The sequence below is a fragment of the Spermophilus citellus genome (genome assembly GCF_964194105.1).
Source record: "Spermophilus citellus genome assembly, chromosome: 18".
Taxonomy (NCBI): Eukaryota; Metazoa; Chordata; class Mammalia; order Rodentia; family Sciuridae; genus Spermophilus; species Spermophilus citellus.
In genome coordinates, this window is record NC_138200.1 from 52,560,842 (window position 1) to 52,585,066 (window position 24,225).

Genomic DNA, 24,225 nt, shown 5'->3' on the forward strand with positions numbered 1-24,225 from the left:
CTGATCCTATCTGATCCTCCTCCCTCTGTTGAACTATTACTCAGGTTCAAAATTGCTTAGGCTCTGGGCTCAGTTCCCCTCCTCCTCCAAGGGTAATAGTCCTTTGGAAGAGGGGCTTGTTCCAAAAAGTGGGGATCCTCTGTCCTAGTCCATGTTCAAATTCTTGAGAAAATCTGAAGCTACAGAAACTGGGTTTATAATGAGGGATCTCTGGCTTTTACTCTCCACAAGCCTGTTCTTTCAGAAGAGGTGAGCATGTGTGCAGAGCCCCTATTCATCCTTGTGGAAAGGAAGGTGAGACTCAGCATGGGCAGAAACTGAAGGAGACCTCAGAGAGAGGGAACCTGATTTCAAGATACCACCCCAAGGCTTCTGCGGGCACTGCCTTGGCCTCCTCACTTGTTTCTATTATCACCTCCACTTTACTTTCTTGTCATAGTCATCTTCTTTTTTTTCTGTGGTACTGAGTGTTGAACCTAGGGCTTTGTACAAGCTAAACAAGCACTCTACCTCTAAGCTACATCCCCAGTCTTTTTAAATTTTTTGTTTATCTATTTATTTTTTTCTGTATTGAAGATTGAACCCAGGGGCATTCTATATTCTATATTCCCATCCTTTTAAATTTTTCTTTAAGATAGGGGTTATTGAGGCTGGCTTCAAACTTGCAATCCGCCTGCCTCAACTTCCCCAGTAGCTGGAATTACAGATATAAGCCATCACATCTGGCTTATTCTCTACTTCCTGAATGAAAATCTGATGACTGTGTTCCTACCCCTTGTCTGTAACGTCCTATATAAACCAGTTTTGTCCACTCCTACAGCCCACTCTGTAGTAACACAGAGGAGTTGTCTACCTATCCAGTCCTTCAGGACAGAAGAAGCTTCAGAGAGGACACAGCACTCTCAAGGGGGTGACAGGACATAGGATGTCAGACCTAGAAGTGGTGCAGGAAAGGTGGGCTGACATGGAAAAGACTTTACAAGAGACATCCAAAGCAATCATTTGGGAAGGAGGAAACAAGAGAGTTTTGCAGGCCAGGCCTACACTGAAGTTTATGTTGAGAGGGTGTCACCCTTCAGGACAGTCAGACCTGATGAGATCCTTGCTTAGGCAACAGGTGTCTCTAGAGACCTCTACATACTCCACTTTCATCAACAAGACCTTGTCCATCTTCTCACATCACCTGAAGGGGAAAGTACGGGGGGAACAGATTTATCCCCTTTGACCACTAGAATTTTCCAGGAAGAAAGCAGGCTTTTTATTCTTCTGTGTCTGTGCATCTATTATTTTTTGTTCAAAATATCATTGTGGCTCAGTGGTAGAGCACTTGCCTAGCATATGTGAGGCACTGGGTTTGATTCTCAGCACCATATATAAATGAATAAAATAAATAAGGATCCATCAACAACTAAAAAATATTAAAAACACCAAAATACGATTCTCCATTTTCTCCTAGTAAATTCCTACTTCTTGTTTAATATCCTCTCCTCCCTAACACTGACTTCAACCTGAATTAAAGCCACCTCTAGGTCTACACAGATCCTGGGCTTTCTGTTGCCTCAGTACTAATAGCACTGGCTTATTATTGTCAAGTACAGGTCAGAATTTTCCACTGTGTTGAAGAGGTTGAAGCAAAAAGATGGAAAGTTTGAAGCCAGCCTTAACTAATTATTGAGGCCCAAAGCAATTTAGTGAGACCCTGTCTCAAAAGAAAAAAAAATTAAAGGGCTGGGAGTGTAGCTCAGTGGTAAAGCACTCTGGGTTCAATCCCCACTACCAAAAAAAAAAAAAAAAAAAAAAAAATCCCCACTGTGGACTCCTCAAGAACAAGGAATTCTTGCTGTGTTTCTAGCACTCAACCTAGGGCTGGGAATAAAGAGTGTGCATAGAGTATATGAAATGAAAGAATATCTAAGCCCAGCACAGGAAGTATTTCAAAAGCTTGAACTGAGGGAAATATAGCTCAGTTGGTAGAGTGCTTGCCTCGCATGCACAAAGCCCTGAGTTCAATCCCCATCACCACACACACCCACACACACCCACCCACCCACACACACACACAAAAAGCTTGGACTGAGAATACCCCAACATAGGCAATGTGTCATGTTGGGGCAGTCTCCTCAGCCTGGGCATACTGTTAGGAGGGATGGTGCTGGTTTTCCAGACTCTCAAAGTCTTCCAGAGCCAGTTGTGGTGGGTGGCCAGGAGCAGCTTGCTTCCAAGAGCAGGGGCTTGGCTGCACTGACCAGCACTGGGGGATTACCATCCTTCTGCTCTGACCTACTTTTCCCCTGATTTTTTGCTCCCTAAGTCCCTACTCTTCCATGGAGTGCAGTGATGGGGGAGATGAGGGAGGGTGGAAAGAATCTGCTCCCTGGCCAGAGGCTTAAGGGCTTTGTGTGTTTTATCCCAAAGCTAGAGGAGAGGGGTGGGCTGATAGCCAAGCAAACTGGGCCCTGGGCACAGATGCCTAGGCTAGAGCATCACAGTGATAGTGTTTCACATTTGTAGCTCTGTAGATGAGGAACAGTTTATTTCAGAAAGGAGTCCAGGGGTTGGATTGCCTAGACCCCAGTCCCTTTTGCATCAATATTCTTCACTGCAGGGCCTCCTGCTCTTCCCCAGAGCCCAGAACAGGACCTGTTTGTAGGGCTTAATAAATATTTGTAAATTTGCTGAATATCTTTAAAACGGAGGTGTTGTGTAGATGTTTGAGTACCATGAACCTTGGAATTCCATATTATTTTTAATTCTTTGTGAGGTTGGGATTATGAGCCCCATTGCATAAATAAGAAAAAAATGAAGTGGTAGCTCACACCTATAATTCCAGTTACTCAGGAGGTTGAGGCAGAAGGATTACTAATTCTAGACCAACCTGTCTACAAACTAAATAAAAAGGGCTGGGGATGTGTAGCTCAGTGGTTGAACCCTGGGTTCAATCCCCATTACTGCAAAATAAATAAAAAGAAAAAGAAACTTGAGAGGAGATATCTTTCCTAAAAACACAGTCATGGGAATATCAGATCTGGGATTTGATCCCAGGTTTGTTTGGCACCAAAGTCTATTCCCTTAATCATAATCATCCCACTAAACTCGTTTTTGGTTTTTTTTTTTTTTTTTTGTTTTGTTTTTTTGTGGTGCTGGGGATTGAACCTAGTGCCTTGTGCTCCACTAAACTTTTCAAAAACATTGTGTGTGTGTGTGTGATTGAACTCAGGGGTGTTCTATCACAGCTACATCTCCAGCCCTTTTTTATTTTTCATTTCAAGACAGGGACTAGTTATGTTGCCCAGGCTGACCTCAAGTTTGTAATCCTGCCTCAGCCTCTGCAGTTGCTGGGGTTACAAGCATGGGCCACTACAAAGACTGGATAAGAGACAATTTTTAAAGTTTTTTTGTTTGGTACTGGGGATTGCACCCAGGGATGCTTTGTTGTTGAGCTACATCCCTGCTCTTTTTTAAATATATATTTTTTAGTTGTCAATGGATCTTTATTTTACTTATTTATATGTAGTACTGAGAATCGAACCCAGTGCTTCACTCATGCTAGACAAGTGCTCTACCAGTGAGCCATAACCCCAGCCCCATCCCAGCCCCTTTTGAGACAGGCCTCTTTAAATTGCAGAGGCTGGCCTCAAATTTCCGATTCTGCTGCCTCAGCCTCCCAGCCTCTGAGCTTACAGACGTGTGCCGTGTGCCGCTGCTCCCGCCTGCAAACCTTTTTTATTTAATTTTGAGACAGAGTCTCGCTAAATTGCCCAAACTGGCCTCCCTCGTGCCTCAGCCTCCCTAGTAGCTGGGCTTAGAAGTGACCACACCTAGGTTCCATTTTCAGCACCACAAAAGCAAACAAACCAAAAAACAAATAAACAAATGATAAAATAGGGCTAGGAATATAGCTCAGTGGTCGAGCGCCCTTAGGTCCAATCCCAAGTAACGAAATAAGTAAATAGGTAGATTTGTTATTGAAATTTAAGTCGGTCTTTTGCGGCGACTGAGGCATTTTCAGAAATCTCCGCTGAAACCCTCTACGTCCTTAACCTCGCTCTTCAAAGAACACTTTTCCCCAATCAGAAACTTGAAACTCTCTCCCAACTTCCTGAGGTCACTCGTTTTTCTAACACAGCCTAACTTCTTAGAACAATAAACAGATGTCCCCCCTGCTCCGCCACAAAAGAGGGACTGTCCCCGCCCCGCAGGCATCGCTCGGCAGACAGGCAGAGCTCGGAGCGCAGTCCGCCGCGTAGCCCGACCTATGGCGAGTTCGCCCGGGTCCCTCCCCGTAGGCGGCGGGGGTTTGTTTTGGCGCCGGGCGCGCGCTGTGATGACGCTACCACGCTGACGCCGGAGGATAGTGGCGGCAGCAGTGGCGGCGGCGGCGGCGGCGGCGGCGGCGGCGGCGGCCGTGCCCGCGGCCGTGAGACGGTCCGCGGAGCCGCCGAGACGCCGAAGAGCCCGCCGCCCGCGCGAGGTGAGGCGGCCTGGCTCAGGGCGAAGGCCCGACGGGCGGGAGGGGCTGACGAGCAGCAGCTTCAGTCGTTTCCTGTGAAAACAGGGCCTCTCCCTGCACAGCCCGGATTCCTCGGCCCTTGTGCTCTGGGGCCTACCGGGCCGGGAGCAGGCCGAGCGATGGCAGCTCGGGGTCCCGGGTGTCTGAATCTGGCCTGGCCTTGAAACGTGCTGCAGTTCTGGGTAACCCACACTGGTGGGCCTGGTGGAGCTGGTCAGCTGCCCTTACTGCGGTTCAGCGGCGTCGCTTCCAGTGTGGGTCAGATTGACCTAACCCCATGGCCCTCACTGCTTTGTAGTGTCCGGTGCCTACCCCACACCCTTACTTTGCACTGAACACCAGGGTCCGGCAGGTCAACCGACCACTTCCTTGTACTGACGGGGGAAAAAGCAGGCCAGAGTCCAGCTATGTTGACTGCACAGCAGACTTGTCATTCCTGCAAGGGGAAAGCCAATTCTCCTCCGTGAAGCTACTGAAGTTGAAAATCTAGTCTTTAACTTCCTATAACCGGCTCCTTTGTTACTGTAGTACATAAGCCACGCTTCTTAGTTTAAAGCATTCAGGGCTCTTCATAATCTGGTAGTGGCCTAATCCTACAGTCAACACCTGGGCACTTCTTCACTCCCTTTTCGTAATGTATGTTGTGGAAGCATGTTACTTCTATGGTTTCATATCCTTGTAATTTAAATATGCAGATTTCTCTGTTGTAATACTCTTCCTTCCCATCCACCAGTATGGGAAAAGTACATGTATTCTTTAAAGTCCATCTGAGTTGACATTTTCTTGGGAAAACTTGTTCGCATGTAATCATTGATTCCCCTTTGTCCATGCTGCTGCTGCGGAGTATATAATGTTGTGTCAAATATGATCTTACTTCTATCTGCATCTCTCTGGCTGTGTATCTGGCATAAAGTAGGAGCTCCAACAGCAGTGGTGTCTGCTGAATCTATTGGGATAGGTTACTGATTTGTTAATGGATTCAGATTCAGCTATATTATTGAACACCTGCCAGTGGCAGGGCCAGGATCTGAGATGACCACAGCAAACACCTATGTGTTGTAGGTGTGGATCTTCAACCTTGAAGATCCAAAATTTCTTTGGGTAGTTTCTTCTCTTTCTTTCTTTTCTTTTCTTTTTTTTTTTTTTTTTGTACTAGGTATTGAACCCAGGGGCACTTTACCACTGAGCTACATCCCCAGTCCTTGTTTTTATTTTTTATTTTAAGTCAGGGTCTCACTAAGTTGCTCAGGGCCTCACTAATTTGCTGAGGCTGGCCTTGAACGGTGATCCTGCTGTCACAGCCTCTTGAATTGCTGGGATAATAGGCATGAGCCACTGAGCCTGGCCTGGTTTTCTCTTTCTTTTCTTTTCTTTTCTTTTCTTTTCTTTTCTTTTCTTTTCTTTTCTTTTCTTTTCTTTTCTTTTCTTTCTTTCTTTCTTTCTTTTTTTTTCTGCAGTACTTGGAATTGAACCCAGGGCAGCCCCTGGGGTAGTTTTTCAAAATACAAATTCAGGAGTTTTCTCTCTTGAGCTGGGGTTGTGGCTCAGTGGTAAAGCACTTGCCTAGCATGTGTGAGGCACAGGGTTCAATCCCCAGCACCACATAAAAATGAGTAAATAAATAAAAGCATTGTGTTCTACAACTAAAAATATTAAGAAAAAAAAGTTTTACTCTTTTTTTCCTGCATTGTTTTTCTTATTGGTGCATTATAGTTGTATGTATTGATGGGATTTGTTGTTACACGTTCATATATACCTATATTAATTTGACCCATATCACTCCCAAGCACTTAACCCCTCCCTCCCTAAGAGTGTTATTCTTGATTTTTTTTAGGGCAGTGCACTGGGGATTGAACCTAGTACCTGTGTTCTACCACTTAACTATACTACCAGTTACCTCTCACTCTAAAATTAAAATTTTGATTAAAAAAAAAAAGTGGGCTGGGGCTGCATCTCAGTGGTAGAGCGTCTGCCTTGCATTTATGAGGTTCTAGGTTTGATCCTCAGCACCACATAAAAATAAATAAATAAAAATATTGTGTCCATCTACATACCAACAAAGATGTTGTGTCCACCGAGAACTAAAAAATAAATATTAAAAAATTCTCTCTCTCTCTCTCTCTCTCTCCCCCCCCCACTCTCTTTCTTAAAAAAAAAAAGAGACTTTACTGTGATTTATTCCTCCCTCCCTCCCTCCCTCCCTCCCTTCCTTCCTTCCTTCCTTTCTTTTTAAAGGAGAGAGAGAGAGAGAATCTTTTTTGTAGAAGGACACAACACAGTGCCTTTATTTTTATGTGGTATGAGAATCAAACCTGGGTCCGCGCATGCTAAGCGAGCGGATATACCACTGAGCCACAATCCTATCCCACTTTACTGTGATTTCTGCTTGAAGATCTGTGTCGCTGCCTCAAGAAACTTGTCTCTTTTGTCCAATGGAATGGGCTAGCTATGCATTATGGACTCCTGTTGTGTCTCATTGCCCATTCCTTAGAGAGACAGTATATTTTGGTGGTTAGAAGCAGGAACTTTAGAGTCAGAAAGACCTGGTTTCAATTTCTGGCTTTTATGAGATTTTAAGTTTCTTTGGATTGAAGTTTCCTATTTCTAGAATAGGAATAATCATTGCCTACTTCATATGGTTGCAGAGAGGATTGAGATATTGTGGATGAGATCCTTAGTGGAGTTGAAATTCTAAACTGAAGCCACTCTTATTACTAATGACCGTTAATAATAAGTGTCCTTTGTCAAAAGAAAATCTCTCTAGTCCCAGCAAATCAGGAGGCTGAGGCAGGAGAATCACATTTTGAGGCCAGTCTAAGCAACTTAGCGAGGCCTTAAGCAATTTAGCCAGAACTTGTTTCAAAAAAAAGAAAAAAGAAAGAAAAGACAAGACCAGGTATGTGGCTCATTGGTAAAGCACTCCTGGGTTCTATCCCCAGGACCAGGAAAAAAAAAAAATCTCCCCCCCACCTTTTTTTTTTTTTTTTGCAGTGTTGGGGATCAAATACGTGTGCTACCACTGTCCCCCCACCACCCCCAGAAAATCTCATCTTAATAAGGCTGTTTGCTCTTCAGACTGAGCTGCATGTAGGAAGCTGCCTTGTGTTAGGTGATTTCATTAAGGTCATTTCTCCTCATCAGAGAAAGCTGGCAACACTCATCAGGTTTCTCATCAGGATAGATATAGTTGGCTATTCCCCTAGAAGAAATGTGGAATGTTAACTCACTAGAGGGTGGGTTTGCTGAATAAACACATTGTCTAGGTCTAATTACAGTTCTGTGCTTAAGTTGTATAAATGAACTGGAGAAAGTGCAGCCTTAAGGACAACTTTTCTCTCTGACACTGAGCTACAAATTCACATTTCCTTAGATTTGCTTGGCTCTTAGAATGGAATGCCCCTGCAGATTTTAGAATAAGAATCTGCTGGGGCTGGGGATGTGGCTCAAGCGGTAGCACGCTCGCCTGGCATGCGTGCGGCCCGGGTTCGATCCTCAGCACCACATACCAACGAAGATGTTGTGTCTGCCGAGAACTAAAAAATAAATATTAAAAATTCTCTCTCTCTCTCACTCTCTCTCCTCTCTCACTCTCTCTTTAAAAAAAAAAAAGAAGAATAAGAATCTGCAATAGATGCTGGTATTCTCTGTCAGTCACAAATTCATAGTTAAATGACTGGCACTTTGGTTTGGCCTTCCATTTCACTCTAAAAGTATAAGGATTTGTGTGTGTGTGGTACTGGGGATGAACCCAGGACTTTGCACATGCTAGGCAAGTGCTCTGCCACTGAGGTACATCTTCAATCTCTTATTTTGAAACAGGGTCCTGCTAAATTTCCTAAACTTGCCTCAAACTTGTGATTCTCTTGCCTCAGCCTCTTTTTTATTTTTTTTAATATTTTTTTAGTTATATATGGGCACAATATCTTTATTTTGTTTATTTATTTTTATGTGGTGCCGAGGATCGAACCCAGGGTCTCACACAGAAGAGGCGAGTGCTCTACCACTGAGCCACAACCCCAGCCCCTTGCCTCAGCCTCTTAAGTAGCTGGGATTATAGACATGTTCCACTTTACCCACCTAATTGTGAGCATGTTACTTGGGCAATTTGGTCCTTTTCAGAGCTTCCCAAGTATATAATGATATTAATGTGCTTTAGGTATGCGAGAGTATTGACCCTTAAGCTTCAGGACAGTTGAGAATAGCTGTCTCCATTGACCCAGGATGTTGTATAACAATATTGTTCTCTGTGTATTGTGGCCCATTGAGAAACTTTGAGATACACAGCTCTGGAAGAATGTAAGCAATTCTGTTTGTTGAAAGCTGGCGAGAGTCTTATTTATTTGAACTCACTTTCTTTTCAGGAATCTCAGTGAGTATTAAGCTGGTTTGTGTTGGCTAGGTCATCACTGAGCTAATTCTAGGTACAACCCTCTGTTGCCATGGTGTCTGATATTATGCTAAGATCGAGAAACATAATGTTTTCATTTGCTGGGAGAAAATTATCTCAAAAGGTCTCCTTCCAGGCTCTCAGACTTGAAGTGGCTTCGAGGGCATCATAAGAGTAAATGGGTCAAGGAACTCTTGGTGTGGAACCATCTGGGCTCTAAGTTTCTTAGAAGCAGAAACTATGGTTCCTTCTTTTTGTCTGTTACAGCCCTGAGCAGAATTCTGGGCCCATAGCAGGAGCTCAATAAATATTTGTGAGTTGATCAATGTGAGTTTGAAAGGATAACTACAAATACATTGTGAGGGTCTGCATTTCTTTTTTGGTACTAGGAATTGAACCCAAGGGCACTTAACCACTTAGCCACATCCCTTGTCCTTTTTATTTTTTGAGTCAGGGTCTCACTAAGTTGCTTTGGGCCTCATTAAATTGCTGAGGCTGGCTTCAAATTTCTTTTTTTTTCCTTTCTTTTTTTTTTTTTTAGTTATACATGGACACAATATCTTTATTTTTTAAATTTATTTTTATGAGGATTGAACCCAGGGTCTCTCACGTGAGGCGAGCGCTCTACCACTGAGCCACAACTCCAGCCCCAAGGCTTCAAATTTTTTTTTTTTTAAAGAGAGAGAGAGAGAGAGAGAGAATTTTATTTATTTTTTAGTTTTTTCGGCGGACACAACATCTTTTGTTTGTATGTGGTGCTGAGGATCGAACCCGGGCCGCATGCATGCCAGGCGAGCCCGCTACCGCTTGAGCCACATCTCCAGCCCAGGCTTCAAATTTTTAACTCTCTTGCCTCAGCCTCCTGGTATCTGGGATTAAGTCATGTGCCATCACACCTAGCCAGGGTTTGTATTTCTGATAGTGAGATGTCTTAGATGGAGTTGGAGGTCATGATAACATGGGGAGAACACAGCAAACTTCAGAACATCTCTCTGAAGGTATTTGCCTACCAACTGTTACTATGTAGAGCAGTGGGTTCAGCTAGAATTCTTGAAAAATGGGGGCCTAAGTTACTGTTTTCTAAAAAGGAGTCATACATGGGTGAGGTGGTATTCTCCTGGAGTCCTAGCTACTTGGAAGACTAAGGCACAAGGATCACTTGAGCCCCATAACTTAATGCCAACCTGGCACTGACAGGTCTCAAAAAAAATTTTTTTTCAAAAGGAGTAATGGGCTGGAGATGTAGGTCAGTGGTAGAGAACTTGCCTAATGTGCATGTGCATGAGGCCCTGGATTCAGTCTCCAGTACTGCAAAAAAAAAAAAAAAGTCATAACAATTGTTATTATGAAATAATATTATTAAAAATTAAATAGTCACAGCCGTTGGGACCAATTTCCTGTATTTCTCCTTTGCTAGGATAGCAATAAACCTTCTTTTTCCTTTTTTTAAAAAAAAAATTGAAACATTATAGGAGTGAATAATGAACAAATATCTTTAGACACAAGTACTATAATAATTTGGTTTATTTGCCTCTTTTTTCTTATATTAGTATACACATTTCTGTAATACTTATAACTTTTTTTTTTCCGTACTGGGGATTGAACTCATGGGTACCCCACCACTGAGCCAAACAATTAAAAAATTAATTGTTTGAGACATGGTCTTGCTAAATTGCCCTGGCTGGCTTTGAATTTGCAGTCCTCCCAAGTTGCTGGAATTACAGGAATGTGCCACCGCACCTAGTGCAGAATACCTTTTAAAGTATAGTAAGTGGGCTGGGGATGTGGCTCAAGCGGTAGCGCTAGCCTGGCATGCGTGCGGCCCTGGTTCAACCCTCAGCACCACATACAAAGATGTTGTGTCTGCCGAAAACTAAAAAATAAATATTAAAAAATAAATAAATATAGTAAGTGAGCTGGGTGTGGTGGCACACAGAAGCAGAATATAGAGATCTTTGTAGGCAAAAGGTTGTAAAATTTTGCTGTTGAGAAAAATCTTGAGAGCTGCTATTGGAGAGGTCAGGTGCCTATAGTCCTCTGGTCTCTGTGGCCAGGAAATTATTTCAGAATCTGTCCTGGGCCCCCAGTCTTCTGTAAGAATGTGGACAAACTTACTTTAGTGTTCAGGTAATCTGTAAAACCTAAACAGGCTTCATTTGTTGGAATTGATTACTTGGGCACCCAAATAATATGTCTCTAGTTTAACTACTAGTGAGATATCTTATTGCCCCTTGAAAATTTCTGAGGTTCTAGAATGTTTGCCCCATACCAAATAGAAATCCAAGAGCCAGACCATCTTTCACTCACTGTTGACAAAGTAGGGAATGTTTTTTCTGAGCTTAGCACTTTGCTAAGTACCAAGGGAGTTCTGGAAACCTGAATAGTGGCCCCTTCATTGAGGGACTGATAACAGTAGTGATCAAAGGCAGTCAGGAGTAGAGCCTTGAGCAGCATGGCCCAGATTGTTGTTGGAGTGGAGTTTGGAATGGTTGTTCTGAAAAAAAAAAAAAAAAAAAAAAGCTCAGTAGAGGTGTGTTGACTCACCAGCTCAAGAGGTGGGGGATGGGGGTGGGTGGTTAAGGTCTTGATCTAGTGAGACTAGGCTCTGCTGGGCCCCAGACACTTGTAAAGTCTTTTCTGTGTGGTGAAAGCAGCTGACTGGGTCCACAGTGTCTGAGTGACTTTGGACAAGTCTCACTTCTCCTAGCTGGTAATTTCTGTACAGTGACAGTGAGGACAGTAGTGCTGAGTACTCACTGCCATTCTACACTGTCCAGTGTGCTTGTCTTCCTCAAGGAGTACTTTGCCTCTCCCTCACCCCGTGTGGTGGCATACTGTCATCCTAGCAGCTCCTGAGGCTGAGGCAGTGGGATCATGAGTTCAAATCCAGCCTAAACAACTTAGTGAAGCCCTAAGCAACTTGGAGAGAACCTGTCTCTAAATAAAATATAAAAAAGGGCTGGGGAGGGGCTAGAGTTGTGGCTCAGTGGTAGAGTGCTCGCCTAGCATGCATGAGGCACTGGGTTTGATCCTCAGCACCACATAAAAATAAAATAAAGATATAGTATCCACCTAAAACTAAAACTAAAGAAAAAAAAAAAAAAAAAGCTAGGGAATGTGACTCAGTGGTTAAATGCCCCTGGAGGGGAGGCTGTAGTTGAAGTTATAGAGCAGACTCTAGAGAGTCAGAGTCAGGTACTTTCTGCAAGATGTGTTAGGGTTGGTGTTGGTGACTTGTTGTAACTGGTGTAGTGTAACCCTCCTAGAAGGTTTCTTGAGGTTTCTTTAATCATTCTGCCCACCCCTACACCTACCTTGGTCACATACACAAGACAGCTGGGAGGAGGAAAAAGGCTTTGCCTCTTTTCTAGGAGTTTTACCAGCCACCACCCTTATCCCCATGTCTGCATTTTCACTTAACCTGTATGGGAAGAGAAGTTAGCAGATGTGATTGGAGCATAGTGATTGGAGCATAGAGCAGCTATGATCCACTAGAGGCTATTACATGTGTCCCTCAGTCCTCAGAGCTAGCACTTTTTTTTTTTTTTAAAGAGAGAGAGAGAGAGGAGAGAGAGTGAGAGAGAGAATTTTTAATATTTATTTTTTAGTTCTCGGTGGACACAACATCTTTGTTGGTATGTGGTGCTGAGGATCGAACCCAGGCCGCACGCATGCCAGGCGAGCGTGCTACCGCTTGAGCCACATCCCCAGCCCTCAGAGCTAGCACTTTATCTTCTATTTTTAGTCTGTAGTTCGGACAGTGAAGTGTCAGCAGCAGCCCACGTTTGAAGCATTTCTAATTGGAATAAATGTGGCTCTCTTACTGCTGATTTTAGTCCCTGTGCAGACTTCCTTTAAAGTGAAGTCAGGACTTTTATTTAATAAACCTTAGTTTTTCTTATCAGGACCATACTAAGTGTGCATATTTAAATAAAAAAGAGTCAGTGTATGTCTTCAGACAGCTATTTATTTGTGAATCTAGGACTCTGTTTCCTAACGAGAAAGAAGTGACACCTGAGTGGCTGTGCTAGGTCGTCTATGCAATCTGTCTTCCTTCTCCATAATGGTCGATATTGCTTACAGAGTGGTCTTAGGGATCAGGCGCCTGCCTGATCGAACCCGGGCCGCATGCATGCCAGGCGAGCGCGCTACCGCTTGAGCCACATCCCCAGCCCCCTGAGCTCTTTTTAATATTTTATTTAGAGACAGGATCTCACTGAGTTGCTTAGGGCCTTGCTAAATTGCTGAGGCTGGCTTTGAATGTGTGATCCTCCTTCCTCAGCCTCCTGAGCTGCTGGGATTACAGGCATGTGCCACCATGCCCAGCTGAAAAGGAACCCCTTTCTGAATGCCTTTGTTTAAAAATTGTTTCCTAAATTGCCATGGGAATCCATGTGTGACCTCCAAGGCATTAGGGTAAGAGCTGTAGCAAATCCTGAAGCACTTGTGTTGGTAGAGGACTATTTCCCTCTTATGTGAGGAAAGATAAAACTTCATTCTGAATTGTAGTGACACAGTGATTAAAACCTGAACCCTTAGCCAGGTGTGGTGCATTATGCCTATAATCTAGCTTTTTGAGAGGCTAAGGTAGGAGGATCTCAAGTTGGAGGCCAGTCAGGGCAACCTAACGGGACCCTGTCTCAAAATAAAGGGCTGAGAATGTAATTAGTGGTAGAGTGCTTGCCTACCATGTGCAAGACCCTGGGTTCAGTCTCCAGTACTCAGGGTAGGACCCAGACCCTTAATCTGTGGTCTCCAAATTTTTTTTTTTTATTTTATGGATTTGCCATCAAAGTTTTGGGTATGTTTCAGTGATGAGTTTGTTCCCTGAAAGAGTTGGCCATATTGGCCAGTACAAGCCTCATCACCTGGAATTTAGGCCCTTTGATTCACTGTAATCTGATGACTATTAGGGGTTCTCTATATCTCTCAATGTGCCACGGTAAAACCTGCAAGGGGCTTCCTGTGCTGCCTTGGGTGGAATCATTTGCCATTTTCACAAGCGGGTAAGGAGATGTAGCTATTTCTTCTTGGCCCCAAGTACTACTCTTGGGGAGTCACAGAGTCTCTGACCAGCTCTCTTTAGGCATCAGATTCTACATCCAGTAACCTACAGTAAGTGTCACATGGACGTTTCACATGCACTGCAGCACAGCCAAGACTGAACTCTTCCCATTGCTTCCTAAACTGTGCCTTCTGCTGCACTCCTGAGCCTTTGCCCAGGCACCAAGCAAAGAACTGGAGTGCTGCCCTTAATCTTTCCTCTTACCCCTTAGATCACCTCCAGCCTGTCATTGGTGCTACTGACATCTCCCAATTTTACCCCTTTCAGGCACAGAGTGTAGAAAGGGGGTAGAAACAGACAGCTCTTACCAGAATGCCTTGGAGGTCTCACATGGATTCACATGGCAACTCAGGACACATTGTCACTGACCATTTTAGTCTACTTTGACCCTCCTCTAGTTTAACTCATACTTCTTTCTTTTTTTTTTTTTTTAATTTTTTTTTAAAGAGAGGGGAGAGAGAGAGAGAGAGAGAGAGAGAGAGAGAGAGAATTTTTAATATTTATTTTTAGTTCTCGGCGGACACAGCATCTTTGTTGGTATGTGGTGCTGAGGATCGAACCCGGGCCGCACGCATGCCAGGCGAGCGCACTACCGCTTGAGCCACAACTCCAGCCCCTCTCATACTTCTTTCTAAACACAGATCAGATCACTTCTCTGTTCTGTTACTATTACTTCTTCTCCATTACTTCTCAGGAAAGCCCAGTCCTCAAGCCCAGTCTTCAATAGAACTCGTGATGCCTTTCATAATTTGGTTCCTCTTCCAAAATCTTCAGCCCCCAACCTTTGTCCCACTAAACTGCCCATTACCAGGCTTATTCTGGGATTCTGGGCCTTAGAATGTGTTATTCTCTGCCTAAGTCACCATTCCCACCTGTGCTTACTTGACTCATTTTGATTCAAAATTCAGAGTGGGGGTGGGGTCACCTCCTTCTAAAGGCTTCCCTAATCCCTGTCTTGCTCTCTATGTGTCTACTGTTGTTTCTCAAGCTTAATACCATGCTTTATTGAAATTATCTGTTTTTATGTTTTTTCTTTACTTAGACGATGAGTTTGATGACCATGTCTTACTTGACTTTTTTTTTTTTTTGGTGAGTGTTAAAATATAGCCTACGTTGGATCTTTGTTTATTCATTTCTGTATTCCTAACATTTTATAGATGTTCAGTAAATGTTTGATATGAGTTGACCATTTCACTCCCAATTCTGTATAGCCATAATTAGGAAACTCTTAGTTCTTTTCAAACCATGGGGCCCTCAGATAGACCTAGAGAAGGGCAGTCTAGGTAGAAAGGTGGAGACTTCTGGAAAGCAGTAACTTCATTATTTTTACAAGGTATCAAGGAAACATGGTATCCTGATCTACAGCTGAAATCACATCTGGATCAATGTGCTGATGTTCTTTCTGAGCTCAAGGCCCTCCCTGTCCCTGTGTGTTTTTTTGGTGGCACTGGAGACTAAACTCAGGGATGTTTTACCACTGAGCTACATCTCCAGCCCTTTTAATTAATTAATTTATTTTTTAATTTTAATTTTATTTAAAAAAATATTTTCTAGTTGTTGTTGTACCTTTATTTATATTTATTTATATATGGTGCTGAGGATCGAATCTAATGCCTCACACATGCTAGGCAAGAGCTCTGCCACTGAGCCACACAACCTCAGCCCCCCATTTTTATTTTTTGAGACAAGTTCCTGCTAAGTTAGCAAGGCTAGCCTCAAACTTGTGATCCTACTGCCTCAGCCTCACAAGTTGCTGGATTTATGTGTGTATAGCCAGACTAGTTTTGCAACTACCTGGTGGTACTGTGCTGAGGTTTGTGGTCCTAAGTTTGCTGGGATGGGTTCTAGTCAGCTTTGGGCCTCATGTGGATTTCAGCCATGTAGTAAGCTGGGGAAGTGAGAGACCCTAAGACAGAGTATTCAACTGCCTGAGAGAAGTTTGTACATTAGCAAAACTATGGAAATCATCCAGGAAAGAGTGAGGCTAGGGCAGAGGCCTAGGGAAGTGGTTTGTGGTTTGTTGTGGGGGAAAATCAACCCTTGCAGGAGGCCTTGAGGGCTGGAAACACTGTCCAGGAGGGAGGCCTTGGAGAAAGAGCTTTCTGAGCCCTGGTAGCTGAAAACCCCTGTTTCAGAAAAGATGAGTTAGAATAATAAGAGGAGTGATTTTAACATTTAAGAAATGGGACTTCAACAAGAAAGGACCCAGGCAGAGTAGAGAGGAGGGTGGGGCTGTGACAGCTGATCCTATTGCATACTCCTACCCATTCTGAGGCTTAAAGAATAGCATAAGGGCTGGGGATGTGGCTCAAGCGGTAGCGCGCTTGCCTGGCATGCGTGCGGCCCGGGTTCGATCCTCAGCACCACATACAGACAAAAATGTTGTGTCCGCCGATAACTAAAAAAAAAAAAAAAACTATTAAAAAAATTCTCTTAAAAAAAAAAAGAATAGCATAAGACTGAGACCCAAGGAGACTAGGTCAAGGCTATGGAGCTAAGACCCAGTCTTTCATCTAAACTCTACACTGAGCCTTCTACTCTAAGTGTTCAGGGGCCAAAACCATCTTCCCTTCCAGGGAAACATATTAGAGTCAGATTTTCTTTTCTATATTTAACCCAGAGATGCTTTACCACTAAGTCACATGTCCATCCCTTTAAAAAAAAAAAAGTTTTGTTTTTCTAAAAATTTTTTTAGTTGTGGACAGATATAACACCTGTAATTTATTTATTTATTTATTTATTTATTTATTTAATATGGTGCTGAGGATCAAACCCAGTGCCTCACATGTGCTAGGCAAGTGTCCTACCACTGAGCCACAACCCCAATGCACATCTCCATCCTCTTTTTTAAATTTTGAGACAGGGTCTTGCTGAGTTGCTGTGGCTAGCCTTGAACATGCAATACCTCTGCCTCAGACCCTGGAGTTGCTGGGTTTATAGGTATGCACTACTGTGCCTGGCTTAGGTTTTTTTCAGTCTTAATCAGACTACATGTATCAAGGGTTGAGGGCGGGAAGATGGCAGCATCCTTTCAGAGATGTCTCTGGTAATGCTAATTTGCCCTCTCTTCTGTCTGCGTAGGTGTAGACGGGGCACTGCCTGCAGAGCAGGTCCTGCCAGCCTCGCTGGAGAGGATGCCCCCGTGTCCGTGATGGGCTGTGGGACAAGCAAGGTTCTTCCTGAGCCGCCCAAGGATGTCCAGCTGGATCTGGTCAAGAAGGTGGAGCCCTTCAGTGGCACTAAGAGTGATGTATACAAGCATTTCATCACAGAGGTGGACAGTGTTGGCCCTCTCAAAGCTGGGTTCCCGGCTGCTAATCAGTATGCAAACTCCTGTTCTGGTGCCCCCACTACTGGCCACACAGAGCCTCCCTCAGAACCACCACGCAGGGCCAGGGTGGCAAAGTACAGGGCCAAGTTTGACCCACGTGTTACAGCTAAGTACGACATCAAAGCCCTCATTGGCCGAGGCAGCTTTAGCCGAGTGGTACGTGTGGAGCACAGGGCAACCCGGCAACCATATGCCATCAAGATGATAGAGACCAAGTATCGAGAAGGGCGGGAGGTGTGTGAATCAGAGCTGCGTGTGCTGCGCCGGGTGCGCCATGCCAACATCATTCAGCTGGTGGAGGTGTTTGAGACGCAAGAGCGAGTGTACATGGTAATGGAGCTGGCCACTGGTGGTGAGCTGTTCGACCGCATCATTGCCAAGGGTTCCTTCACTGAGCGGGATGCTACGAGGGTGCTGCAGATGGTGCTGGATGGTGTTCGATACCTGCATGCCCTGGGCATCACACACCGAGACCTCAAGCCTGAGAATTTGCTCTACTACCATCCAGGCACTGATTCCAAGATCATCATCACTGACTTTGGCCTGGCCAGTGCCCGCAAGAAGGGCGATGACTGCCTGATGAAGACCACCTGTGGCACGCCTGAGTACATTGCTCCTGAGGTCCTCGTCCGCAAGCCATACACCAACTCTGTGGACATGTGGGCACTGGGTGTCATTGCCTACATCCTGCTCAGTGGTACCATGCCCTTTGAGGATGACAACCGCACCCGGCTATACCGGCAGATCCTCAGGGGCAAGTACAGTTATTTGGGGGAGGTGAGTCTGTCTTGCCCCTGTCCGAGGGATGTTGAGGAGGTCCTTGATGGGGGATATAACCTTCTCAGTCTAAAGACCCATGTTCAGGAGACACATGCAAGTAATGTAAAAATAACAAGGTGAGATTAGCAGAATGTCTTAGTTTGGGTTCCCCAAAAGTGAGCCCAGAGGCAAGGACTTGGGAGCAGATAATTTATGTGGGAGGTGATTCAGTACAGTAAGATTCAGTACAGTAAGAAATGGGCTGCTGAAACTCAGTCCCATTAGGGACTTTGTAAATATCATGTAAACATGCTTTATAATTGTACTGCTGAGCCAGGTGCAGTAGTCCCAGTGATTGAGGAAGCTGAGACAGGAGAATCAAAAGTTCCAGGACAGCCTGGACAACTTAGCGAGACCTTGTTTTTAAAAGAAAAGGACTGGGGGTTAGGGTTGTGGCTCAGTGGTAGAGCACTTGCCTAGCATGTGTGAGGCACTAGGTTCAATTCTCAGCACCACATTAAAAAAATAAATAAGCAAATAAAATAAAGGCATTGTGTCCATCTATAACTAATAAAAATATTTAAAAAAAAAAGAAAAGGACTGGGGATGTAGTTTATTGGTAAAGCACCCCTGAGTTCAATCCTGATACCACAAAAGTAAATGAATAAATTAATTTTAAAAAATAAATTTAAGGGGCTGTGGCTCAGTGGTAGAGCGCTCGCCTAGCATGGGTGAGGCCCTGGGTTTGATCCGCAGCACCACATAAAAATAAATAAATGAAGATATTGTGCCTAACTACAACTAAAACAAATAAATAAAAAATTAAAAAAATAAATTTCAAAAGGGCTGGGGATGTAGCTCAGTGGTACAGCACCCCTGAGTTCAATCTCCAGTACCACCAAAACAAAACAAACTGCTAAAGGGTACTAAGTTTATATATATATATATATATATATATATATATATATATATATATATATATATATATATTTTTTTTTTTAGTTGTAGTTGGACACAATACCTTTATTTATTTATTTATTTTTATGTGGTGCTGAGGATCGAACCCAGCGCCTTTCATGTGCTAGATGAGCGCTCTACCGCTGAGCCACAACCCCAGCCCTGTTTTTTGTTTTTAAATGCACTGATTTTGTACATTATTGGTTGAGCATTTCTTGGGAGCATTAAATCTCTGGTGCTTCTGGATTGTCCTGAATGCCAACTAGTGCTGGCATTCAGAGAAGCAGAGAGATTCAGCCCCTGGCAGTGGGAAGCTGTGACAGTGCATGGCATCTGCATGTGGAATCAGAAGTACCCATCAGAGTGGCCCAATCCTGCAGATATAAACTGATGGTCATGAGCTCCATGAGGCTCCAGGCAAGTTAGAAAGAACATGTCCCATCTTAGGGAACATTTGCTTCTCTTTGCAGTTTTGTCAGGAAATAAAGAGGGTCCCATGTATCCAAATCTTCTTATTCTTGAAAGATAAACTAGATAGTCTGAGTTTAAGATTTTGGAATCCAGCCAGGTGAGGTGGCAAGCCTGTAATCCAAGTGGCTTGGGAGGCTAAGACAGGAAGATCGTGAGTTCAAAGCCAGCCTCAGTGAAAGCGAGGTGCTAAGCAACTCAGTGAGACCCTGTCTCTAAATAAAATACAAAATAGGACTGGGGATGTGTGGGGATGTGGCTTAGTGGTCCAGTGCTCCAAGTTCAATCCCCAGTACAAAAAAAAAAAAAAGACTGAGGTTGTAGCTCAGTGGTAGGGCGCTTGCCTCGCATGTGTGAGGCACTGGATTCGATCCGCAGCACCATATAAAACAAATAAATAAAGATTTAAAAAAAAAGATTTTTGCAAATCCAGGTCACATATTAAATAGTATCTGTATGCCAGCAAACATTAACCTGTGGCCCATATTCAACCAGCAGGCCATCAGTTTGTGTTTTTGGATCCATTGATATTTCTCATATCTGCAAAAATATCAGGTTTCAGCACTGCTGGTTGCCAAAGAAAGGTATGGAGAAAGAGCTGGCGAATCCTTAGAAAGATGCTAACTGGGTAGATGACAAAGCTGACTGCAGGGAACTGTAAGCACCTTTTAGATAATGGTGTACTTAGGGAACCCATAAAGAAAAGAATTATGATGGCTTTGGTGAGCTGAGTTTTGTGCATCAACTGGACACTAAGGATACTGCCATGGCTATTCCCCACTGAGTGTTCCCTTCAGGCCTGGGCCTGCCAAGATGCTGTCTGTGTCTTTTATGTAACCTGTATGGATGGGAAGTAGCTTTGGGAGAAGCTTCCTTGTGCAGTCCAGCTTTCCTCAAAAGGGTTTGGGTCAGGACCTCTTTCTTGCTTCCAAGAGCTAGCCTAGATCAGTGTTTCCTGCAGGAATCACCCAATAGCCCCATGTTACCAACTTAAGTATATGAGATTCATCATCACTTTCCTGTCAGCTTCTAGATGTGGTTATGGACTTAGTTCCCTTCAGGGTTAGGTGGATCTCCAGGTTACAGGTCTCACAGGTGGTACAAGTTAGAAAGGAAAGCCTTCCTCTTCATGCCAGCTATAGTGCAGACATAGTTCTAGAAGAGGGGTAGAGGCAGTAAGGCCAGTGGTAACTGTTTACACTACAACTGTGATCTATAGGCTCTGGAGTGAAGGAGTAGATCACTTGGTGCTTTCCACAGTGTGGTCAGGTCTGGCCCACTGTCATTCTCAGATGTTAAGTAGATGGGCATGTTTTGCAGAAAATTTCACTTCATATACCTACTGTGCTGGGCAGTAAATGAGACCATACTGGTAATGAGCAAGAGCTTAGGGTGCTGGAGAATTGTAGCCTACTACTCAGTTAAAATCCAGGAGTGACTGAGCATATTGGCACATGCCTGTAATCCCAGTAGCTTGGGAGGCTGAGGCAGAATTGCAAGTTCAAAGCCAGCCTTGGCAACTTGGTGAAACTCTCAGCAACTTAGTGAGTCCCTGTTTTAAAATAAAAAGGGCAGGGGATGTGGCTCAGTGGTTAAGCACCCCTGGGTTCAATCCCTGCCTGGTACTAAACAAACAAACAAAAAAGCCATGAGTGCCTCACAGTGTACTGTCTCACTTGGGAACCATTCCAGTATAATTAGATTTGGTTCCAAGCCCAGTTCAAACTTTGGTTCTTCAGGGCAGGTATTGGCTTGGGGTATTTACGGAGGGGACTGGGAAGAAGCTCAGGTGGTATCAGGGGCACAATTTGGGGATTATGCCTTAATGCGCACAGTTGTCTCCCCTCAGTAGTGCTAATATCCTAATGTTTACTTGGTCCTTAAATAGGATTGGTCATCAGGGTGGCCCAATCCTGCAGGTATATACCGATGGTCAGAGTCTCTCCCAGTTTTCTGGGACAGAACTGTAGAAGTTTGGCAAGGTATCACCAGCAGGTACTTGAAGTTGGTTCTGCCTCTGCTTCTGAGGAAGACATTTGGCTGTGAAGTGAGTGACTGGAAGGGATGATTACAGTCATATCTATCCTCATCTCCATGTATAAAAGTGAAAAGAAACCAGGGCTCAGCTGAGGAGAGGTAGAGGCCAGAGCTTCTCACACTTTTTTTGATTTTGTTTTGTGGGGGTAGGAGGAGGTACTGGGGAAAGAACCCTTCAAACACTTCATTGTCCATGCAAATCCCCTTAATTCTTGTTAAAAATGTAGGTTCTGATTCAGTAAGTCTGGGTGAGGCCTGAGAGTCTCTACTTCTGTCAAGCACCCTGCTGGTGTTGGTGCTGCTGGCTTATAGACCATGCTTTGAGAAGCAAGTGTTTGGGCAGATGCCATAGAATGGGCTGGGTTGCCAGGCATAGTGGCACATGTCTACAATCCCAGCTACTCAGGAGGCTGAGGTGGGAGGATTAAAAGTTCAAGGCCAGTCTCAGCAATTTAGTGAGGCCCTCAGCAATTTAGCCAGACCCTGTCTCAAAATAAAAATAAAAAAATAATAATAATAAAAAGTGCTGGAAATGTGGCTTAGTGGTAGAATGCCCCTGAGTTTAATACCCAGTACCACAGAGAAAGAACAGGGACTGGGTGGTCAGGAACAACTGTGGAGCAAGTGGAACATGAACTTTGGAGGATGCACAAAAGTACAGGAGGGAGACAAGAGGAAACAGACTTGTGGGCAATGGCCTAAGAAGCAGGTTCATTTGGAGTCAGACAGAAGATACTGTAGGGGAACTCAGAAAGTTCAGCTGTCTGGGTAGGAGGCCCTGGAGAACCACCTGAGGTTGTAGTTGAAACTGAAATTTTATTTTATTTTATTTATTTATTTATTTATTTATTTAAAGAGAGAGTGAGAGAGGAGAGAGAGAGAGAGAGAGAGAGAGAGAGAGAGAGAGAGAGAGAGAGAGAATTTTTAATATTTATTTTTTAGTTCTCGGTGGACACAACATCTTTGTTGGTATGTGGTGCTGAGGATCGAACCCGGGCCGCACGCATGCCAGGCGAGCGCGCTACCGCTTGAGCCACATCCCCAGCCCTGAAACTGAAATTTTAATATCCTTGAGTGCCTAAAGGTTGAGAGGCTGGTTGTATTCTAGAAGCTCTAATCTCTTGGAACTCTGCATGGTGCCAGGCTGGTCCTGGTAGCATTTGTCTGCCACCTGGAGCTTGGCTGACCCCATGAACAGATTCTACCACCCTCTGTGAAGAGCTCTGGCTTTGGAGAGATTTCTGTGGGTGTTTCCAGGGGGAGGTGGCCTCATCAGTAAATCAGGTTCTCAGCACTGGAAATCAATCTGTCTTTTTGTCCTACTGGTCACACACCTGGGAAAAATGCAAGAGGCATGAAGACCCGTTCCCCATGGAGTTAGAGGTTGTCTGGGGAGAGAGAACTGGAATGGGAAACAGCCACAGGACAAGCCTCATTGGCAGGCACATGCCAGTACAGTCTTGGCATAGAGCCACTGGACCTGGATAGTCTGGAACTTGGACTGTGAGACTCAGGTCAAGTGACTGGGCCCTATTCCCTCACTCCAGTCATCTGTCTTATACTATGTGGTAGGCATTTGCCCTCATGAAGTCCATCTAAGTGAGTAGGGCCCTGCCAGAGAAACCTGTCTGGTTGTTGAGGGGAGGTTGCAAGCAAAGGACTTCCCACTCTGAGCTCAGCAAGGTGTAGAAGGTTGTATTTCCCCACTAAGGAATAGGTTCTATAGAACTTGGTACCTTTGTAGGACACTTTTCCTGTCTCCTGCCCCTTTATGTTGGTTTCTTCTGTACATTAACCCCTGTCTGATATGCTTATTCCTTGCATGCTCTGACTGTACAGCTTCTGTCAGGCTCATGGACTTGAATAGAAGACTTCCTGCAGGAGGTAGGCTCAGACAAGGGGACATTGCTGACTGAGCTTCAGAGTAAGCAGAGATTGTTTGGGGGTATTGGAACAGAAGTGGAAAAAAGCTGGGGGGCAAGCCTGGTGCTTCTAGTGGGAGCCCTATAATGCTGGGAGGAGTCCTGGTTCTTGACAATGAAGGAGAAACACAGAAGAAAGTGTGGAAGACAAGCAGGATGCCTCACTGGCGGCTGTTGGGATGATCCCAGCCTGGCTCCTGGGCATTTTGAGGCAGATCAGGGATTCCATGGAGTGGACTCCACATGGTTAAGAAAAGAAAGAGTAGCTGGACATGGTAGTGCACACCTGTAATCCCAGCAACTTGGGAAGCTGAGGCAGGAGGATTGCAAGTTTGAAGCCAGCTTCAGGAACTTAGTAAGACCCAGTCTCAAAATAAAAAATTAAGAAGAGCTGAGGATCTAGCTCAGTAATGTTCCTGGGTGCAATCCCTAGTACCAAAAAGAAAGAAAGAAAGAAGAAGGAGTATGGGGCAACAGCATGCCATCTATAAGGGTCTCACCTTGACATACCTGGTAGGGCACAATGGTGGTGAGGCCCTATGATCCTGACATTTCAGATACTCCAGCCCAAAGCTGAGGTCCAAGTTGTACCCCACTTGCACACATCATAGGCCCAACATATTTGCTGCATTCACAACTCACAGTGAGTTTTTGATCACATTGTTCTATCTGCTCCCAGTGTCATCCTTAGAAATTTGATTAGCTCTAAAAGATCCAATTCAAAGTTTGCTTCCTTTAGGAATAATGCTGACCACTGCTGTTTGTGTTGTGCTTGCTGAGCACCAGCCA

The 24,225-nt window shown here is 44.3% G+C and overlaps 1 protein-coding gene across 1 annotated transcript in view; it reads left to right on the top strand.

Moving 5' to 3' along the window:
- Positions 1-4,300: 4,300 nt before the first annotated feature.
- The window catches only part of PSKH1 (protein serine kinase H1), a 30,952-nt gene continuing 11,027 nt past the window's right edge, over positions 4,301-24,225 (top strand). Inside the window, exons 1-2 of the mRNA XM_081275001.1 lie at positions 4,301-4,471; positions 17,044-18,070. Of these exons, the coding sequence (XP_081131127.1) occupies positions 17,114-18,070 (957 nt within the window). The 5' untranslated portion in view covers positions 4,301-4,471; positions 17,044-17,113. The remainder of the gene's footprint in view (positions 4,472-17,043; positions 18,071-24,225) is intronic.